The 20,671-nt window shown below is 42.6% G+C and overlaps 1 protein-coding gene across 13 annotated transcripts in view; it reads left to right on the top strand.

Annotated features, from left to right (window-relative positions):
* The window catches only part of CIT (citron rho-interacting serine/threonine kinase), a 163,165-nt gene that overhangs the window by 106,066 nt on the left and 36,428 nt on the right, over positions 1-20,671 (top strand). For 7 of the 13 annotated variants that reach the window (XM_043557742.1, XM_043557741.1, XM_043557740.1 and 4 more), the window contains 4 exons: positions 6,418-6,471; positions 14,100-14,297; positions 15,202-15,395; positions 18,427-18,562. In XM_043557742.1, the coding sequence (XP_043413677.1) occupies positions 6,418-6,471; positions 14,100-14,297; positions 15,202-15,395; positions 18,427-18,562 (582 nt within the window). Of the gene's footprint in view, positions 1-6,417; positions 6,472-14,099; positions 14,298-15,174; positions 15,396-18,426; positions 18,563-20,671 lie in introns of all 13 variants that reach the window. The other 6 variants (XM_043557730.1, XM_043557739.1, XM_043557737.1 and 3 more) reach the window with 1 other exon arrangement.

Genomic DNA, 20,671 nt, shown 5'->3' with positions numbered 1-20,671 from the left:
GAATGAAATGAATATAAAAGACTGTGTGCCAAGAAGACTTATGTGCTTTCTGGAACTGGGTAGATGAGGAGGGAGACAGCCAGATAGCATTTCTTAGCTGCTAAAGGAGGCACCTAAAATCTTACCACGGTTATATTGAATGCATTGTATATTAATATTGTCCCCCTGTGTGAACCACCCACGCTCTGAAAGAAAGAGGAGACACCAGTAATCTAATCCATACTTAATGAATCCTCACTATGTGCCTAGTGCTGTGTCGTTAGCCTTTTCTCCCCAGGGGATTGGCCTGTAAGTCCTCAAATCCTTTTACTTTGGAGCGGAGGAGAAGGACACATTTATCTCACTGCTCTGTTGGGATTGGGAGGGAGGGTGGTGGCATCTTATCCTGCCCATTCAGAAGGAGGAGGGTATAAAATAGAGCATGTGTCACTGCTGTTTATCTGTGGGGAAATTAGTCTTTAAATCCTGTCTTGCTGCTGGTTGGAATGTGCTGTGTCTAATGGCTGCTGGAAGCCTTCACAGCAGCAAGTCACGACTTAATTTAGTCAGATGAGATCACTGCCTCCGAGCATCTTATGAAAAAAATAAAGAAACAAACCTCCCTAAGTCTAGAAACTAGGGCTCTACCACCCTTGCAGATGAAGATGCCTTGGAAAATAGGGCTTTTTTTCAAAGTGATGGCAGGGAAAAATACCTTACAGCTGTTTGTAGCCTATTGTGCAGGAACCCAAACCCCATATCAACTTGCCTCAGTCCAGTTTTGAGGCCATGGGTCTTCCCCCTGCCCCTCCCTTCGATTATGTCCCATGGACGTGGTGATGGACCCCATGCAGCTGTTGCCTGAATGGCTTTGTTGAATTTGTTCTGAAGAATGTATTTTCCGAAAGAAAGAGAAAATGGCCATAGATGCAGTACCCTGACTCGGTCTCATTGTTCAGGCCCAAGTTCAGGCCCCCCACATAAGCATCAGTCAAATTAAATCAGCTGGACCTAAAATGGTCTAGGAGATTTGCGAACTTCATAGCAGGCTGTTTTACCAATAAAAGAGAATAGTCAAATGGGCTATTGTTGCTTAATTTTAAGAGGCAGCCATCTCCTGGCCAGGGTAGGGAGCCGTTACTCTGGCTTCTGCCCCTGGAGCAGATTAGATGCAACACAGTACCGTTGACTCCCTCCACTGCAGAAGTGCTTTGGGGCCCACTGGGAAGCGACTGTCGGTCTCCTTTGTGTTTTCTTGCTACCCGCTCCAACTTTAGCCATCCTGTCAATTGAGTTTGCTTGGAGATTCACTGGCCATCAAAAGCTGAGAATGAATCAAGGTGGAGGCCAACAGGAGAGTCATATTTAAACAAAAAGCCATGCTTTTAAGGTGCTTCAATGCTTCTTGGTGGAAGAGAGAATTTTCCACCTCGACTTGATATTTCAGACCCCATCCCTTCATCTGAGGAAGAGACTTTGATGTTCCTTGACATGTTTCTTGCACACTTTAGAGCAGACAGATGCGTGATGTGATGTGCCATTCTGAATATGGATGCAGGGAAAGGCGTGGTGTAGGCCCCGTGTACATCAGCATTGACTCCACGACGCACGCTTCGTGTCCCTGTCCTCACGTTCTTTTACTGATTTGGTTAAATGACTAATGCTGCATAATCAAGACTCCAAAGCTAGAGGCACTAATGAAAGGAGTGATCCAGCATAGCGTGATCATGGGATCCCAATGTCATCCTCTTTGGTTTGTTAAAACCATGAGTCTGCATACTCTCATTTGTTTTACATAAATATCAATCCTTGTATTTAATTAAGCAAGCCACTGGCATGATAAGCAAGATACAGAATTGGGGGCATGTGTGGAAGCCTGAGTGTTCTAGAATCCTGACCATGGGCCCCAGAAGATGGTCAGACATCTAAACACTAGTTTCCTTTCTCCAGTTCTGCATGGAATTTTTCTCTCATCAAGTCTGCATTAAATTCTCTTTTTTTCTTCCTCTTGTAACTTTCTTTAAATCAGTGAAGACCTAAGTACTCCTAAAAAAAGAGTGCATCTCTAGTCTTTAGGCTGTAGCCTGTGCATTCGTCCTGATTGCCCCCCAACCCTTAGGTCAGCAGTTCTCAAAGTGGGGTCAGAGGATCCCTTGGGGTTCCCCAAGTTCATATTATTTTCATAATAATACTAAGATGTCATTTGGCATTTTTCAGTTTGTTAACATTTGCATTGGTGGTGCAAAAGCAATGCTATTTTAAAAGAAAGAATAAATGTTTGAAAAAAAATCTCCATTTTAATTTCTTAAGTGATAAATATAGATAAATATAACCCACATAAACAAAAGCTCTTCAGGGTCCTTTGAAGAGTGTAAATATTTATTCCCCGTAGCACCTGATATCCAATTAACACTCAAATATTTCATTGAGAGAATCTAAAGATTGTCTTACATATTTTCTTATCTTTATATAGAGTATTGTGTGAACTTTTGTTGTGTGCTTGCTTTACAACTTATTTCAAAGAAACATAAAACATGTTTCTTGACATTTTCTTGCTCAGATCAGTTCAATAATTGTTAAGTGCTTATAGAATCTCCAGCAGTCATAATAGGATCAGTTCTACATTTTGTGTTTATATTTCACAGTCAATAATAAATCAAGTCATAATGATCCTCAAAGAGGATTGCCATTTGATATGTCAGAATGATCCAGAGGCCTCATAATGGTAGATTTTAATGGAAATGAAACAGTATTAGTGATTGAAATATCAGACTACATTGGGGGAAGTTAAACACATTTTTAAAGGAGTAGTGTTATTTGGAAAATCTATTAATAAAAAAAGTTGAATAGGGCCTCTCTTCTTAAGTCAAGGCCAGTGAGTTTTTTCATGGTCACTGCTTAGGCTTTGAAGAAGTTCATTTTGAAGGAGTTCACTCTACTGTCAGCTTCCCGTTTCTGTCTTTGAGAGATTTCACACCAAATAGTCATTTAAATCAGGGGTTGGCAGGCAACAGCCAATGGGCCAAATTCAGTATGCTTCCTCTTTTATGTAAATAAAGTTTTATTGGAATACCCACTTGTTTTCACATTGTGTATGGCTGTTTTTCTGCTATGAGATCAGAGTTGAGTAGTTGTGAGAGAGACTGAATGCCTCTCAAAGCCAAAAATATTTACTGCCTGGTCCTTTAAAGAAAAAAATTTGCTCATTCATGCTCTTAGGTTTGTTAACGTAGGGCCTTATTCTTCCTAGGGAGAATCCATGCCTTTTGTCCTTGATGATTAGTAAGTGTACTTGAGGGAGTTGGATGGTCTTTGGGGGCCAGGCTGCTGCTTACAGCAGATGAGATTTCAGTGGTAGAACCATGTTCCCACTTTGGATAAATGGTATTCATGCCCCATTAAATCAGTAACTCTCTTGTATGATTGTTGGGCCTGAAGCAGATTGATTTTTGGGAAAAAAAATAGTCTGATAAGTTTTCCATAAAAATGTGGGCTAATTATGTGGAGAGTTGATTCTTTTTTTTTTTTTTAATGTTTATTCATTTTTGAGAGACACAGAGAGACAGAGCGTGAGTGGAGGAGGGGCAGAGAGAGAGAGAGAGACACAGAATCCGAAGCAGGCTCCAGGCTCCGAGCTGTCAGCACAGAGCCCAATGTGGGGCTTGAGCCCACGAACCATGAGATCATGACCTGAGCTCAAGTCTGATGCTTAACCAACTGAGCCACCCAGGTAGCCCTGGAGAGTTGATTCCAAATGATAACTTTTTATGAATCTGTGAGTCTGTACAACCTAAAAACAAAACATTTTCCAAGTGCTCTTCAATCTTTTGTATAGATTTATATTTCTGGTTTTCATTTTCCTTTTGCCTGAAGGACTTCCTTTACCATTTCTTACAGTGAAGGTGGCAAATTCCTTCAGCTTTTCTGTATCTGAAGAAGTCTTTAATTTCACCTTCATTTTTGAAGGATATTTTTGCTGGGTATATAATTTAGATTGACACATTTTAAGAGTTTTTTGTTTGTTTTTCCTTTCAGTGCTTTAAAGATGTTCTACTGACTTCTAACTTGCTTTACTTCCGTTTCTCTGTATGTAACTTGTGTTTTGCTGTGACTGGCTTTAAGCTTTTTCTCTTTATTACTGATTTTACGCCGTTTGATAGTGAGGTGATGTAGCTTAATTTTCTTCATGTTTCTTGTGCTTGGGGTTCTTGGAACTTTTTGCATCTGTGGGTTTATGGTTTATCTGCTGTTATAAATTTATAATATTAATTTATGGCAAGTAGACATACTAGAGAATACATCAAAGCTCTAAAAGAGACAGAGAGAGAGAGTGCAAGCTGGGGATGGGCAGAGAGAGAGGGAGACACAGAATCCGAAGCAGGCTCCAGGCTCCGAGCTGTCAGCACAGAGCCTGACAAGGCAAACCCATGAACGCGAGATCATGACCTGAGCTGAAGTCCGATGCTTAACTGACTGAACCACTCAGGTGCCCCACACCTCTAAAATTTTTGACTTAGTTCTTTTATAGACCTTCTGGTGGAGACTAATTTTTTTTAAGAGAAAGGCCACTTTTGCCTTTGTCCCAAATTAGATTCTTCTTTGAGGTTTCATAGCTAAGCAAATGATACCCTGTCTTTCAAGTCAAAGATCTTTCAGGGTGTCTTTGACCCTTCCTTTTCCAATGTCTGCAGCGAGTCTCATTTCCTATGCTTCCAAAAGAGAACTCACTTCCATCCACTTCTCTGTGCCTTGGCCGCCATCCTACTCCAGACCACCATCATCTCCTTCTTGAATCACAGCAACAGCCTCCTCTGGTTTCCGTGCTGCTTTCTATTTCTATTTCCGTGCTGTTTCCTATTTCTATCTGTTCTTCCTACAGCATCCACAAAGTGACAAGCAGATCATTTCCCTCTACTTTTTAAAATCTCCATTGGCTTCTGATTAATGGTATTTTGAATGAAACCCAAACTCCTTTCTGGGCCTTCAAGTGACTTGGTCCCTGCCTGCCTCTCTACCATAATCTTGGGCCACATTTTCCTTCTCTTGCTGTGCTTTAGCCAAAAATTGTTTGACCCCTACCCACCGAGAATACATTTACCCTACAATCTAATACAAGGGAGCATATATATATTCTTTCGTTGATTCCAAAGTATGTAAAATCAGGATGCAGCTTAGTCATAGCTGATATATGACTCTCTAGTCACATGGACATAAACATGTCATAGCTTATTCAACAACACCTTTTTTTTTTTCTTAATGGTACATAAAATTGCCATGTCTTACAGTTGATAGCATCTTAAATTTAATGAATTATGGTATTGGAAACAGAAGTTTTCTGTGACAGTGCTTCACTATCCAAGGGCACATCCCAGTGTTGTCTATTCTTTTTTATTCCATTTCATTGGATAAACCAAAACAGAAAAGCAACGCACTTGTCATACTCGCTATTGGGTCGCAGCTTGAAGTTTGAAAAAGCCATTCAGGCCTTTTTTTGTTCATCAAATGCCCCAAACATTTTCTCGCTTCAAGATTTGTGCCCTCTGCCTTTTCCTGTCCTTTGCCTGGCTGGCTCCCCATTATCCTACAGGTGTCAGTTAAAGTGGCACCTCTTCAGAGAAGCCCTCCTTGACTACCCCATCTAAGTAAGTTCCTTTCTATCCCCCTTATTCTTTTTTCCTGCACCCTGTTTCTTTCAGAGCCTTTGTCACTGTTTGTGATCATGCACTTGTTAACTTTCCATCCTCCCCCACTGAAGGAAGGTACCTCCACATATACTGTGTCGTGCCACAGTGGATGGAATAGCATGTACGCTCACCAAGTCCTTGAAGGTCAACTGAACAAATGCTGCTGTTTGAGAGCAGCTCTGCCTTGGAGAAAGCCTTTCTATTTACCTCAAGGTCAATGTGGGATTTGTGAATCTCAGCAGCTTTTGATTAACAAGAAGAAAAATCCCTAGCTTGTCCTGGCTGGTGTGTGTGTGTGTGTGTGTGTGTGTGTGTGTGTGTGTGTGTGTTTGCATGCATGTGTGTGTCTCTCAGGGAGTAGCCTAGCGAGGGGTCAGCTGGAAGGAGGAGGGAAAGGTTAAGAATGGGGAGTAAACAAAGGAAAGAGAGTAAAAACTTCATCCTTTCATTTTTTTTTTTCCTTTTCTTCCAAAGCCCCTAGGCATTCATATAAACATTAAGTGTATGTATACAGGGTGTGCCTGTGTGGTCTAAATAGTCGTTGTTACTAACCCAGCATCATATATTCCTGTAACTTTAACTTCTCATGTTTGACATGACTTGATTAATTAGTTCTTTGAAAACCAGATGTTTGGGCAGCTGCAACAACATTCTTGGCTTTCTCGGTAAATTGCTCTTTTCTTCATTTGGCCCATAGCATGTAGAATTGTACCCTCTGCTGTGAAAAATTTATAATCGACTTCTTACCTTTTAGGCACATAGAGATGAAATCCAGCGCAAATTTGACGCCCTTCGTAACAGCTGTACTGTGAGTATTAAAACTAAAGATGATTAAAATAACACGAGACTAAAACGGACAAGGGAGAGGGGGTATCTCTTACAATATCCGTGACTGATGTTTGTTACAAACTTTCATCTTGAAGCAGTTAATGTGGTCAAACTGATTGGGAGTTTCTGAGCACCAGATAACTCCAGTTTCTTGGGTTCTTGCCAGTTTTTAAAATTCAAAACCATTCTTCATGTTTGGGGAAGGATAGTTGGAGTGGTGGAAATAATTCTCACTGCAGAACCGCTAATCGGTTTCAGTCGCTGCACTGTAAGTCCTAGGGCGGCTCCCCCTCCCACCCCAATGTAGAAGGTTCCAAAGCTGGTCCCAGCCAGACCCTGTCCAGACGCTGGAGGCAGGTAGCATCTGCAATGGCTCCTCCAGCCTGCTGCAGCTATGGAGAGGGAAGACCAGCACGTGCTGTGGACCTAGAAATTTTAAGTTCCCAATAGGCAAAATAAAGATCTAGGGCTTTTTGGGAGATATCATGTATATGTAGAGAAGTAAATTCTGCGAGCAGATAAGTATCATGCTTAGATTATGTGATGGGGTAGGGTCAGCAGAAGCTAGGTCTGTTTTCGATTATAAAAAAAGACTGAAATAAGCCCCTTTCAGAAGATAAGATGTTATCCTTATTCAAGGTTCCACTTCCTTTATTTGGTACTGTCATCACTTTATTACCTTCTTAGTTCTCAGTGAACTTGTCTCCATTTGTAGTATTCACATCTGTGAATTTCTGGAAACCAACCCCACCCCACCCCCCACATACCTATTTTCTTTCTTTCTTTCTTTCTTTCTTTCTTTCTTTCTTTCTTTCTTTCTTTCTTTCTTTCTTTTGTTCTTTCGTTCTTTCTTTCTTTCTTTCTTTCTTTTCATATTTTATTGCCTTGTAATGGAACTTTTTCTTTCCTCTTTATCTGCTATAAATAGGATGCTAAGTCTGGTCAGTGTATGGTTTCCCCCCTTCATTTAGTTACAAAATACACACTGTAAGGGCACCTGGGTAGCTTGGTCAGTTGAGCATCTGACTTTGGCTTAGGTCACGACCTCATGGTTTGTGAGTTCAAGCCCCCACATTGAGCTCACTGCTGTCAGCCTGTCGGCACAGAGCCCGATTTGGATCCTCTGTCCCCCTCTTTCTGCCCCTCCCCTGCTGTACTCTCCCAAACATACATACATACATAAATAAATATATATATATATATATTTAATATGTTTAAAAAATAAAAGACATACTGTAAAGTGCATGAAGTATACTAATCTTACAGTGCAGTTCAGTGAAATTTTTACACATATGGACAACATGTAACCACAACATGCATCAAGATCCAGAACATTTTCAACCCCCAGAAGGCTCCCTCATGCCCTCTTCTTATCATCATCCTTTGCCCCAAAGGGTGACCTCGGTTCTGTCCTCTGATACCAGAGATCACTTTGGCCAGTTCTTAAACTTCAGACAAAGGGAATCACAGAGGGTGTGTTCTCTTGGGTTTAGTTTTTTTGTCTTAAGTTATCTGTGGGGTTCATCCCTGTTGTTGCATCCATCAGGAGTTTGTTCTCTTTCATTAGTATGGTGTGGCGTTGCCAGTGGATGCGTAGAACTGAAGTTTGTTTATCCATTCTCCTGCTGATGGTCATTTGGATTACTGCCGTTAGGAACACAGTTGTGTAGAAGCACTGTTATGTAAGTCCCTTGGAGGCTGTCGGCACCTGTTCTGATGAGCATATACCCAAGAGCAGAGCAGCTAGTGGGTCATGAGATGCGCCTCTGTTTGACTCTAGCAGGTACCCGGCAGATAGATTTTTGGTCTGTGTCTCCTGATGCCAATGGCTGCATCAGGGGTGGGCCTGCCTGAAAAGCATCCCCGACTTCCTCCATTCTGCCTCCCTTCCTTGAGGAGCGGATGCATTCTGTTCCTGCACTCTCGTGCCGCCACTTTTTTTAAGTTTCTTACCGTCTCAGTTTCTTATTTTATGCAAGGGTTATTTGCTTTTATTACATACATGCTCGTAAATGATCACTGAATAAAACATAGATCATTTTATGACCGTGATTTTTTTTTTATATTACTATTTTTTCCTAAAATAAGCTTGGATAGGTTTTAAATGTGTACATCGTTAATCCTTCATCTGGAGTTTTCTCTTTTTTTAGTCTTTTGGCATAACAGTTTTTTTTTTAATTGAAGTATAGTTGACACACAATATTACATTAGTTTTTGCTCTATAGCATAGTGATTCAACAACTCTATATATTATGCTCAGCTCACCACAAGTATAGTTACCATCTGTCACCGTACAACACTATTATAATACCAACTATATTCCCTATGCTGTACTTTTCATCCCCATGACTTATTCATTCCATAACTGGAAGTCTGTATCTCCCACTCTCCTTCACCAATTTTACCCGCCCCTCCACCACCCTCCCTTCTGGCAACCATCAGTTCTCTGTACTTACGGGTCTGCTTCTGCTTTTTGTTTGTTTGTCTTGTTTTTTAGATTCCTCATGTAAGTGAAATCATGTAGTACGTGTCTATCTCTGTCTGACTTATTTCACTTAACATGATCCCCTCTAGCTCCATCTGTGTTGTCACAAAATAGCATAATCTCATTCTTTATACATGGCTGAGTGATATTCCAGTGTGTGTGTGTGCGTGTGCGCACGCGCACATGCACATGGATGCCACATCTTCACAAAGCTTTTTTTAAAAACATTTTTATAGCTTTATTGAGGTATAATAGGAGCACAGTAACCTCAAGAGTTTTGAGATATGTACACAACTGTGAAACCAGCGAAACAATCAAATTAATGAGCGTATCCATTACCCTCCAATGTTTCCATGTGCCCTTTGGTAAGCCTCCCTCTCCTAGATTTTTAAAGTTAGAGGTTTGTTTTTTACTAGAATATGCCAATATGTAGAATGAATTTGGCTACTTTCTTTTTTTTTTTTTAATGTTTATCTATCTTGAGAGAGAGAGAGCGAGCACACATGAACATGGGAAGGGCAGAGAGAGAGGAAGACAGAGGATCCAAAGTAGGCTCTGTGCTGACAGCAGAGAACCCTATCCGTGGCTCAAACCTATGAACTGTGAGATCATGAGCTGAGTGAGATCATGACCTGAACCGAAGCTGGAGGCTCAACCGACTGAGCTACTCAGGCACCCTGAATTTTGTTACTTTCTCAACTTACATAGCTTTTATATTGTCTTATTCACGTTTGCTTTTTTCTGGAGCAGTGACTTCTAATCCTTGATTTACTTACTTCCGTCATTCTGTGGAGGAGCCTTTGGGTTCTCTCCCAGTGGGAGGGGGAACCCAAAAGAGTGACCCCCCACCCACACTTAGGCTAGAGAAGCTGGGTTGTTTAGTGATCCAGACCATGCGGTCTGGTGTCAGGCAGACTGGGTTCATATTCTAAATTGGCCTCTTTGTAACCTATATGATGTTAAACTCCCAGGCCTCCATGTCTTTACCTGTGAGATGGTGCTGACATTGTGTATTCTCCATTCCAATATACTGTCAGTGATAAGATGCACAAGTCATTTAATAACTGCTCTTTGGGTGCTTGGCAAGGACAGAGACAGCTGCTTAGTTCCGACATATGTTCACATTTCAGAAACAGTAGAACTTAGGAAACACTGAGTCACCGAATCAGAAATTTGGTGCTAATGCCTACCTCATGGGGGTCCTGCAGGAATTAGATGATGCATCCCGGTGCTAACACAGGTCCTGGTCCGTAGAAAATGCTAACCAGTATTGGTTACTATTATTATTTTATTATATTGTATTTACGATACCATCTTTTGCTCAGGAAACGTTGTGCCCCTATAAAAAGTTTGAAAAACCACCGTTTTAGGACAATACTTGGTAGCAATAGTAGATCTCTGTTCTACTTTTTCAGGTTCAACAGCTGCTTTAAAGACTCTTCTGAAGGGCATGATAGATGTTCTTTTCTTACTGGCGCTGTCTCAGGTTGCCTCTGTGAGGAAATGGCATCTTTGTTACTGAATGGGAACTCCCATAATAACTGAACTGATAGGAGCTCCCAGTTAGCATCTTTTAAAAAGCTCATGAACAGTAAGATTTTCCAGCTCAGACCATTTCTATATTTTGAAGAGATTTTTAAAAAGGATTTGATCCAATCTGGCACCTAAAACCCTACCTAAGTCTGTTTTGGAGGGGAGTTGGTGGGCAAACATATGACACAGTTTTAATTATGAATCAATCTGTCAGCTATAAGATTAAAAATAAATAATATGCAAATAGCTGCCTTCAAGAAAGAACCAGACATTCCAGGAGGGCTTTAGCCCCGTGTCTGTTTAGACTGATGCTCACTATCTGACTGGTTTCTTCACCCCTGACACGCTGTTGAACATTAATGGTCTCCCTGCTGGTCTTTGCATTAGGTGTGAGAAGTAAACAGTTCTTGTTCAGAACTGTGAGATTTGCTTGAAAAGCAACAGATAACCCCACGTAGAGATATCTCTCTCCCACTCTCTGTCTTCTTTTTTGGACACTGAGAGTAGATCATTTTTTATACCCTTGGTTTCTCTTAGAACTGTACCGTGATCTCTTATTTGCAAAAAAAAAGGCATGTAAGAAAGCCCTGCTGGCTCCTGCGTGAGGAAGCTGTCTCCCTCATCTTACTGCTAAGGTGGAGTCAACCTTCAGTTTCTCTTTTTCATCCTGTATCCACGGGGTTGGAAGGTTAACAGACTCATACTATAGTAAACAGATAATGTTGCCCTTGGTGTGGAAAGAATACACCCGGGGACACATAGTAGACCTAAGAATTCTCATTGCACATTACCTGGTTCAGAATCATAGATTGCCTATTACAATACTTTTTAATTGTTTTTTTAAGTATTTATTTTGAGAGAGACAAAGAGAGTGCATCAGTGGGAGAGGGAGAGAGAGGGGGAGAGAGAGCATCCCAAGCAGGCTCTGCACTGTCAGTGCAGAGCCCAACACGGGGCTCGAACCCACGAACCTTGAGATCGTGACCTGAGCCGAAGTCGGATGCTTAACCGACTGAGCCACCCAGGCACCCCTAATACTATCACTTAATGCCACAATTCCAGGAACTCAAAATAGAGTCTCAAGCTAAACATGTGACTTAGGCGGAAAGAATATATAAAAAGTCTGAGTGAGCTAAAATGAGTGTTTGGGTGCTTCGCACAAACACATAACACTCCATAACATTAAAAGCTTGACGAACAGGCAAAATAGAGACAGTAAAATATAGAACCAACAATCACAAACTGTAAGTAGAAATCAGAGTTGTGAGGCCCCTTGAAAACTGGATGACAATAGGGAAATAGAAGAGTGCCTCTTAGTCCAATGGGCAGTCTCCACTGAAGTGAGAGTAATAATCTTGGCCCTTCATTGAGCTTTTCAAAGATTTCTTCTTTAGCACTTTGTAACCTATTTTGAAAGAAGAGGTAGCAGAAACGGGCTAATAATAAATCGCAGTTTTTCCCATAAGTCAGAGAAAGGGAGTGGGAACCCAAAGGCTTAGGTATGTTCTCAAGTGGCAAGTTAAGTTATTTGGGCAACGTATATATTCTTGTGTCGACAGATTTTCTGGGGTCTCTATGCTCTGCAAGAGGCACCGCTATAACCATTAAAATGAAGCACTGTCTTGGGCATTACTTTTTATCCCCTGAATTTTGTAGGCCACAGTAAGGTAGAATAGTATGCCAGAAATCCAGAACATTGGGGGTGCTTGTGTGGCTCAGTCGGTTAAGTGCCCATCTTTGGCTCAGGTCATGATCTCGCGGTTTATGAGTTCAAGTCCCACATCGGGCTCCGTGCTGCCAGCTCAGAGCCTGGAGCCTGCTTTGGATTCTCTGTCTCCCTCTCCCTCTGCCCCTCCCCCATTCATGCTCTGTCTCTCTCTGTCTCAAAAATAAACATTAAAAAAAATAGAAACAGGGGAGGTAGTAAATATGGTATTGACTTCTGTATCATGGATGGAGACACCAACCCTCCCACAAAGTTCAAAATGGCTGTATTTGTGGTTCCAGGCTCCATTTGATAGTATAGTTTTAGGTCGGCTTACCTCCGTTTTGGGGGGAGGGGAGGGAAATAAGAAGGCAGCACAGTAGTTAAATGGAGATATTTGCAGTCTAGGATGAAAACTGTCTTAAGAAATGGGTTTTACTACATGTAAGACGGAGGCCAGTGGAACTATTGGGCATTGTTTATTCATTGTTTCTGGTTTTAGGAGATTTAACCATGTCACCAAAAGGGTGATCCAGGGATCCTTTTGAGGCATGACTGCCTACTAGGGATGACAAACTTGTAGTGTTTTCCTATTTTCTTCCCCCGATAAAGAAGGAGCTGTAGCTAAGGATCCAACCAGATAACCTTTATTCCCCGTCTTGTAGCTGACAGCGCACCTCAAACCAGTACAGTAGGAATTAACAGGGCTTTTGACATTAAAATACAAATTACTAGACCACTTACTACATTAAAAGCTTATCAGCTCGGTTAACAAAATGAAAAGCTCTGTTTTCTGAGCCGCATCGAACAAATGTGCTTAATTGATGTTCTTTAATTCTATGTGCCTGGGAAGATTTTTTTAAATTGATAATCAAAGGGGGTTAAAATAGGGAATTAGTCATGGAAACAGTGGCAACATTTCATAAACTAAGTCTACTCTAGGTTTGAAAATTGGAAACAATTAATAAACCGTAGGCTTCAAGGCATTTCCTTTTAATTTACTTCTTTTTGTTACGTAAAATTTAATTTACTGCCTCTGTGCCTCATCCCAACCATTATTAGAAAATTGCCCTTAAACTTTGAAAGTATTGGATATAAAAGCTCTGCAAGTGCTGATACTGAACCTCAGCAAAGAGAATAGGAAACGCTGAATGCACTGAACTCGAAGTCATTCTGCCATCGAGCAGGGAAATAACTTAGCAAAGCCAGATTAAATCTCTCAATAAAAGGACAATTTCATATACATGCCTTCCCATTTTCTGATAGCTAACTGTATAATAAAAACCATTCAAGTGATGCCACAGTACACTATTTTCAGGATTATTCTGAGCTTCCCTTAAATTTTTTTTCTTTTGTTGCATGAAATTAAATTTATTGCCGAGATATTAAAATAACTCTTGGTGTCCTCCGGGGTCAGTCCTCCTTGATAAGAACTTATTTTGCTTTCTCAGACTATCTCCGGTTCCGGTGTCCTGTGGATGGTGCCGGGGCCATTGTAGTTTAATTAGCTGACTGTGATACCAGTCTGTTCGATGCCTTTCCTCGGCTCACATGTTCCACATCGTATTATTGTCCGTGAACCTGATCTCATTTAAAGTTTAGCCCCTTCCATATGGCAGTCACTCTTGCTTGATTCACTTTAGCCACATCTTCCAGATGGATCCTGAGTTAGAAAGAATCAGAGACTTTTCGTTTTCCCCCACGGCACGTGTGTGTCAGTGCTAAGTGGGCGGGCGTGGCCTTGGCTGCCGGGCCTGGAGAAGCAAACAGGAGTGGCCCGTGGACTGCCAGTGTCACGTAGGCTCTAAAGTCATTGGCTCTAGAAGCAGCTTCTCATTTTAAATCCACTTGCTTGATGCAGAACTGGATTCCTCTCCTCTTTTAGGTAATCACAGACCTGGAGGAGCAGCTAAACCAGCTGACCGAGGACAACGCTGAGCTCAACAACCAAAATTTCTACTTGTCCAAACAACTCGACGAGGCTTCTGGCGCCAACGATGAGATAGTACAGCTACGAAGTGAAGTGGACCATCTCCGCCGCGAGATTACGGAGAGAGAGATGCAGCTCACCAGCCAGAAGCAAGTGAGGACAGTAAATAGTGTCAGAGATCCCTGACACCCTTTGATCCCTTTACATTTTGTTTATTTTTTTTTAACTTTTATTCAGTTTTGAGAGACAGAGCGCGAGCAGGGGAGGGGCGCAGAGAGAGGGAGACACAGAATCCAAAGCAGGCTCCGGGCTCTGAGCTGTCAGCACAGAGCACAACGCGGGGCTCGAACTCACGAACCGTGAGATCATGACCTGAGCTGACGTCGGCCGATTAACCGACTGAGCCACCCAGGCACCCCGATCCCTTTAGAATTTAGAGCAGGCACCTGGTACACCTCTCCCAACGGATCTAAGACTGAGCCTTGTCCATTAGATGAGGGCTCTTTTTCATAGTCATGTCTATGTTTTGAGGGCTTGGGGGGTTTGGAAATGTGGCTTTTAAAAGTGGGTCGTTCTTCTTAATTTTGATTTAAAAAAAAGTAAAAGCAAAATAAAATGTTTTGGGACACCCGTGTGAGCCACATGACTTTATTTTTTAAAGATTTTTTAGAGGGGGGGGAGGGGGGCGGAGATACAGGGAGAGAGAGAGAGAAAGAGAAAGAGAATCTTAAGGAGGCTCCATGCTCAGTGCAGAGCCCGACATGGGACTCGATTCCCACGACCCCACTGGGATCATGACCTGAAGCCTCCCAGGTGCCCTGGACCACTTGGAAGTGTGGTCTCTTCCCTCTGGCTTGCTTTGGGTTCTGCCGTTAACATGGTGGCAGAAATGGCCCTTTATCCATTCTTGTCCCCTTGGTTTGTAGAAGAAAAAGATAAACTGTATTTTCAGACTATAGTTAGAAACTTGTGCTTTTTCTGACACTGATCCAACAAAAGTAACATCCAGGAAATCCTCATTTGATACAAGGCACAACTGAGTGGTACTGATTTGCAGACGATGGAGGCTCTGAAGACCACTTGCACGATGCTGGAAGAACAGGTCATGGACCTGGAGGCCCTAAACGACGAACTGCTGGAAAAAGAGCGTCAGTGGGAGGCGTGGAGGAGTGTCCTTGGTGACGAGAAGTCCCAGTTTGAGTGTCGGGTTCGAGAGTTACAGAGGATGCTGGACACCGAGAAGCAGAGCAGGTGGGACTTCCTGTTTGTAGAAAGCCAGTGACCGGCAGCTTCACCAGGACCACCTGAGCATTGCGAACAGGGTGCCCACCGGTCCCAGCTTGCTCAGGACTGAGCGAAGTTTCTAGGATACAAGACTTTCCGTGTTAAAGCTGGGAGACCCTTGGACAACCCAGGGTGGGTGGGTCATCCTAGTGGTAAGTATGGTCAGTGTCACTTGGATTCTGGGGTAGTAACTAGTAGCTGGTGTCCTTTTACTCTGTGTAGAGGCCTACAAGTCAGAGCAAGGCAAATATCTCAGTCCTCTCTTTGCAGAAACTTCTTCCTCAGGTTTGTTATCCTTGTGACCACGTGGCAAGACTATGACCATTTTAATCCCGCTCATGGGTAAAGCTAGTCACCCATCTATACTAGGGTTACTCAGTCTTGGCACCATTGACCGTTTGGCCCAGATAATCTTTTGTTGTGGGGGCCGTCCTGCATGTTGTCAAATGGGAGCCTCATCCCTGGTTTTACCCACCACGTGCCAGTAGCAACCCCTTCCTCAAATTGTGACACCTAAAACGTCTCCAGACATTGTCCAGTGTCTCCCGAGGGGCAAAATCACCCTTGGCTGCGAACAGCTTCTCTACAAGAATAGTTAAACCTTTTTTTTTAATATTTACTTATTTTTGAGAAAGAGAGAGACTAAATGTGAGCAGGGGAGGGGCAGAGAGAGAGGGAGACACAGAATCCGAAGCAGGCTCCAGGCTCCGAGCTGTCAGCACAGAGCCCGAAGCGGGGCTCCAACCTACAGACCACAAGGTCATGATCTGAGCTGAAGTCGGATGCCCCACAGACTGAACCACCCAGGTGCCCCTACAAGAATAATTTTTTTTGTTTTTTGGTAGGAAATATAATAATAATAAATAATAATAATAATATTAATAATCATAATAAGTTCAAATAGTATCTTTTCTCTGCCACTTTCGCTTCCATAGTCCCCTGGCGTAGAATCCCCTTTCTGCTGGGGCTATGATCCTGCAGGTCGTATACTTCTTAGCCCTAGGGGGTGCCATCCACACTGAAGACATTGTAGATGTGAAGATTGCTTATGACAGTGTTACAGCTCTTGGCAGGAAAGTGTTTTGGTCTAACAAAATGGGCATATTATGATAGTTTACCAACAGATAGAAATAAATGGTCTTGAGGAATAGGTCCCATTTTCCAGCATGCACAGAGGCACAGTGTGCTGGCTAGAGTTAGCCCCATGATGTCATGTCTGCACAACGGAATTGTGTCCGTCCTTCACTAGTGTCACCTTCCTCTGAAACTGACTTTCCTGGGACCCTCTGAGCTCCTTAAGCAAGATACAGTAGGCATGGAAATGTCACTCATTTAGTTGGACTCCATCAGACTCCTTTTGGTATTTTCCCACATTTACTGGACCATACTAGATTCAACCAAATGTGTTGGATGTTTAATCTATGCCAAGTCAGTCAAACCAGAAAAGATTAGAGGCAAAAGATGAGACCCTTAAGTTTCAAGAGGCACTGGTAGAAATACTCAAGTTTTTCGACATCCTTCCTCTCAGGGTATTTGCTGCTGTGAGGGGCTGCTGGTTTAAGACCTCCTATTCTTGTTTACCCTGAGCCCTCATGGTACATTCTGGTTGCTTTCACGCAGACACCACCACCCCCCACCCCGCCCCCGCTCTTACCTTCAAGTGAAGCTCTTATCGGAGCTGTTTCTAGAGTCCCTCAGAGATAATTTTTTTTTTAATTTTTTTTTTCAACGTTTATTTATTTTTGGGACAGAGAGAGAGACAGAGCATGAACGGGGGAGGGGCAGAGAGAGAGGGAGACACAGAATCGGAAACAGGCTCCAGGCTCTGAGCCATCAGCCCAGAGCCCGACGCGGGGCTCGAACTCACGGACCATGAGATCGTGACCTGAGCTGAAGTCGGATGCTTAACCGACTGCGCCACCCAGGCGCCCCCCTCAGAGATAATTTTGAGGGTCAGGAGCTGGCTTCAGCATCAGGAAACACACAACTACTCATGGAAGGTATAATTACAGGCTGGGCTCAGAAAGACATTTCATGTATACTTTCGGGGGCACTTGTGAAAGATCTTGGTTTTTCCTCCCCCCCCCCCTTCCCCATTTTGATGTTACATGGGATACAGAGATGAGTGAAGAGAATTCTTAATTCTTGTCCTCAAGAGGCAAGTTTCGCAGAGAAGATGAATTATGCATTCAGATATTTACCACCTCAAAATAGAGAGCAGGGCGTTCCAGGAGAGCAGTGTGCTTATGCTCTGGAATACAGAGCAAGGAGAACTTCCTTGCAACAGGAGTAATTGAGCAAGGTTTTATGGAGGGCATGGCCTTTTGAGTTTAATCCTTGAAGGCTGAGTAAGATTGGGGTTTGCAGGGAAGGGGAGGAGAGTGCTGGCCAGTGGAGGAGACTGTAGAAGCCCAGATATGGAAGTAGCAAAACACAAGACCTAAAATAGGGAAAGGAAGCAATTTTTCTAGTTTTCTTCTAGTTTTTCTATTCTCTAACCTTATTTACAGATATATTAATCATATTTGAGTTTCCCTAATAAGCACCCAAAACAATTAATTTACTGCATATGCTTTAAGGAGAGGAAATGTTTGCTCCATTGGGTCTCCCGTGGTCCTCTGCGCCCTCCCTGGTCCTTCGGTGGGACCTCATTTCATTTCCAGTCCCATGGGAGGCTGTGCCAGTCTTGCTATCCTATCAGTCCCGTTGAGCTTTTGGAAAAATTTCCCCTTCAGCCTCCAAGTGAGTACTAACAGGAACTTTACCTATTAAGAGTATTTTTACCCAAGACCTAAAATGGGTCAAATCTTCGCTCTGTAAGCAGTGAGAAAGCAAGACAGAATTTGGAACTTGGAATCGGGATTAGGCATCTATCCAGCCTGCAGCCTGTTCGGTTGCTTATTGGGATTAGAGATGGGCCCCCTTCCTTTTTCTAGATGGTGATGGTGGAGCTTAGTGATGGTGGGGCTTCTGAAACAGGCCTGTGCTTTTCCGGCAGGGCGAGGGCTGATCAGCGGATCACTGAGTCCCGCCAGGTGGTGGAGCTGGCGGTGAAGGAGCACAAGGCTGAGATTCTCGCTCTGCAGCAGGCCCTCAAAGAGCAGAAGCTGAAAGCCGAGAGCCTCTCTGACAAGGTCAGTGCCCATCCCTTTCCTTTTAGGAGAAAGATTTCATCTCCATCTTTTAGAAGGTGTGCTCGACACAAATTCAGGTGCAGTCCGTGGTCCACATATTTCACAAACATAAATTCACTCAGTCCTGTAAAGCCTTGGGGTTATGGTCCACCATTGGACATCCTTGGTTGGCGATAGCTTGGGAGGTGTGGCGGGGACTGGGGTGTCACAGTCGGCCAGTGACTTCTTGAACATCTGCCTGTCTGGGCCCCCTGAGGTCCAGATTTTGATCTGGGCACACAACTCTTGTTTTCTGGCAACTGGTTTCTGGATTTAAGTTGTGGATTGATTGCTGGATTTAATATCAAGCATCGGAAAGTGCTCAGTGACAAGAACGAATGCTCCTTCCATTGTTGCGGTAACAGGCAGCTGGGCCTTTCTGTGCTCCGAGTCCAGGGACACGATAGGCTCTGACGGCCACACTGGCACACAGTATTTTCACACTGGAAATACACATGTCCTGTCCATTTAGCACGCCATATTAATGTTCACAGAGTGAGGTACCAGTGTTCTGGAGATTTATCTAAGTCTTGAAACAGATTTTGAATAGATGCCCCAATGTTACAGATAACAAAAGTGACAATCAAAGAGATTTCATGTATATACCCAGGCTCTCACATGTGCGCTTTCTCTGTCTCTCTCTCTCTCTCTCTCTCTCTCTCTCTCTCTGTCACACACACACACACACACACACACACACACACACACTCAAAGCAGTAATCTAAAATTTGTATTCTGTATAACTCTTTGTTATTTTGTGATTATAAAAATAACGATTTGAGGTCATTGTGGCAGATCTAGAAACCATAGAAAAGTAAAGGAGAAAATGACTGGCAAGAGAACCACTGTTCTATTGGTGAATTTATTTGTGGCTTTTCCCTTGCATAATATGTTTATGCATACATATGTTTTTACAAATTTAGATTCTTACTATGTAAGCAGCTTTGCATCTTTTTTTTTTAAAAAAAACCAAACCTATAACTAGGGGCTTTTCCTGAGTTACTGAATGTTTTTGAACATGTAGTTCAAAAAAACCCCTAAACAACAACACAGAGTTACCTTTTTTTTTTAATTTATTTTTTCACTTACATCCAAGTTAGCATATAGTAAAAAATGATTTCAGGAGTAGATTCCTTAGTGACCCTTACCCATTTGCCCATCCTCCCCCCCCCCCCCACGATCCCTCCAACAACCCTCTGTTCTCCATATTTAAGAGTCTCTTATGTTTTGTCCCCCTCCCTGTTTTTATATTGTTTTTGCTTCCCTTCCCTTATATTCATCTGTTTTGTATCTTAAAATCCTCATATGAGTGAGGATGTCTTTCTCTGACTGATTTTGCTTAGCATAATATCCTCTAGTTCCACCCACATAGTTGCAAATGGAAAGATTTCATTCTTTTTTATTGTCGAGTAATACTCCATTGTGTGTGTGTGTGTGTCTGTGTGTGTGTATGTGTATATATATATATATATATATACCACATCTTCTTTATCCATTCATCCATCGATGGACATTTGGGCTCCTTCCATACTTTGGCAACTATTGATAGTGCTGCTATAAACATGGGGGTGCATGTGTCCCTTTGAAACAGCACACCTGTATCCATTGGATAAATACCTAGTAGTGCAATTGCTGGGATGTAGGGTAGTTCTATTTTTAATTTTTGAGGAACCTCCATACTGTTTTCCAGAGTGGCTGCACCAGCTTGCATTCCCACCAACAATGCAAAAGAGATCCTCTTTCACCGCATCCTCATCAACATCTGTCGTTGCCTGAGTTGTTAATGTTAGCCACTCTGACAGGTGTGAGGTGCTATCTCATTGTTGTTTTGATTTGTATTTCCCTGATGATGAGTGATGGGCAGTTTTTCATGTGTCAGTTGGCCATCTGGATGTCTTCTTTGGAGAAGTGTCTATTGATGTCTTTTGCCCATTTCTTCACTGGACTTTGTTTTTTGGGTGTGGAGTTTGATAAGTTCTTTATAGATTTTGGATACTAACCCTTTATCTGATATGTCGTTTGCAAATATCTTCTCCCATTCTGTCAGTCGCCTTTTAGTTTTGCTGATTG

The sequence above is a fragment of the Prionailurus bengalensis genome, chromosome D3 (assembly GCF_016509475.1).
Source record: "Prionailurus bengalensis isolate Pbe53 chromosome D3, Fcat_Pben_1.1_paternal_pri, whole genome shotgun sequence".
Taxonomy (NCBI): Eukaryota; Metazoa; Chordata; class Mammalia; order Carnivora; family Felidae; genus Prionailurus; species Prionailurus bengalensis.
The sequence above is the reverse complement of the archived record's forward strand: the minus strand, read 5'-3'. Positions and strand labels throughout refer to the sequence as shown.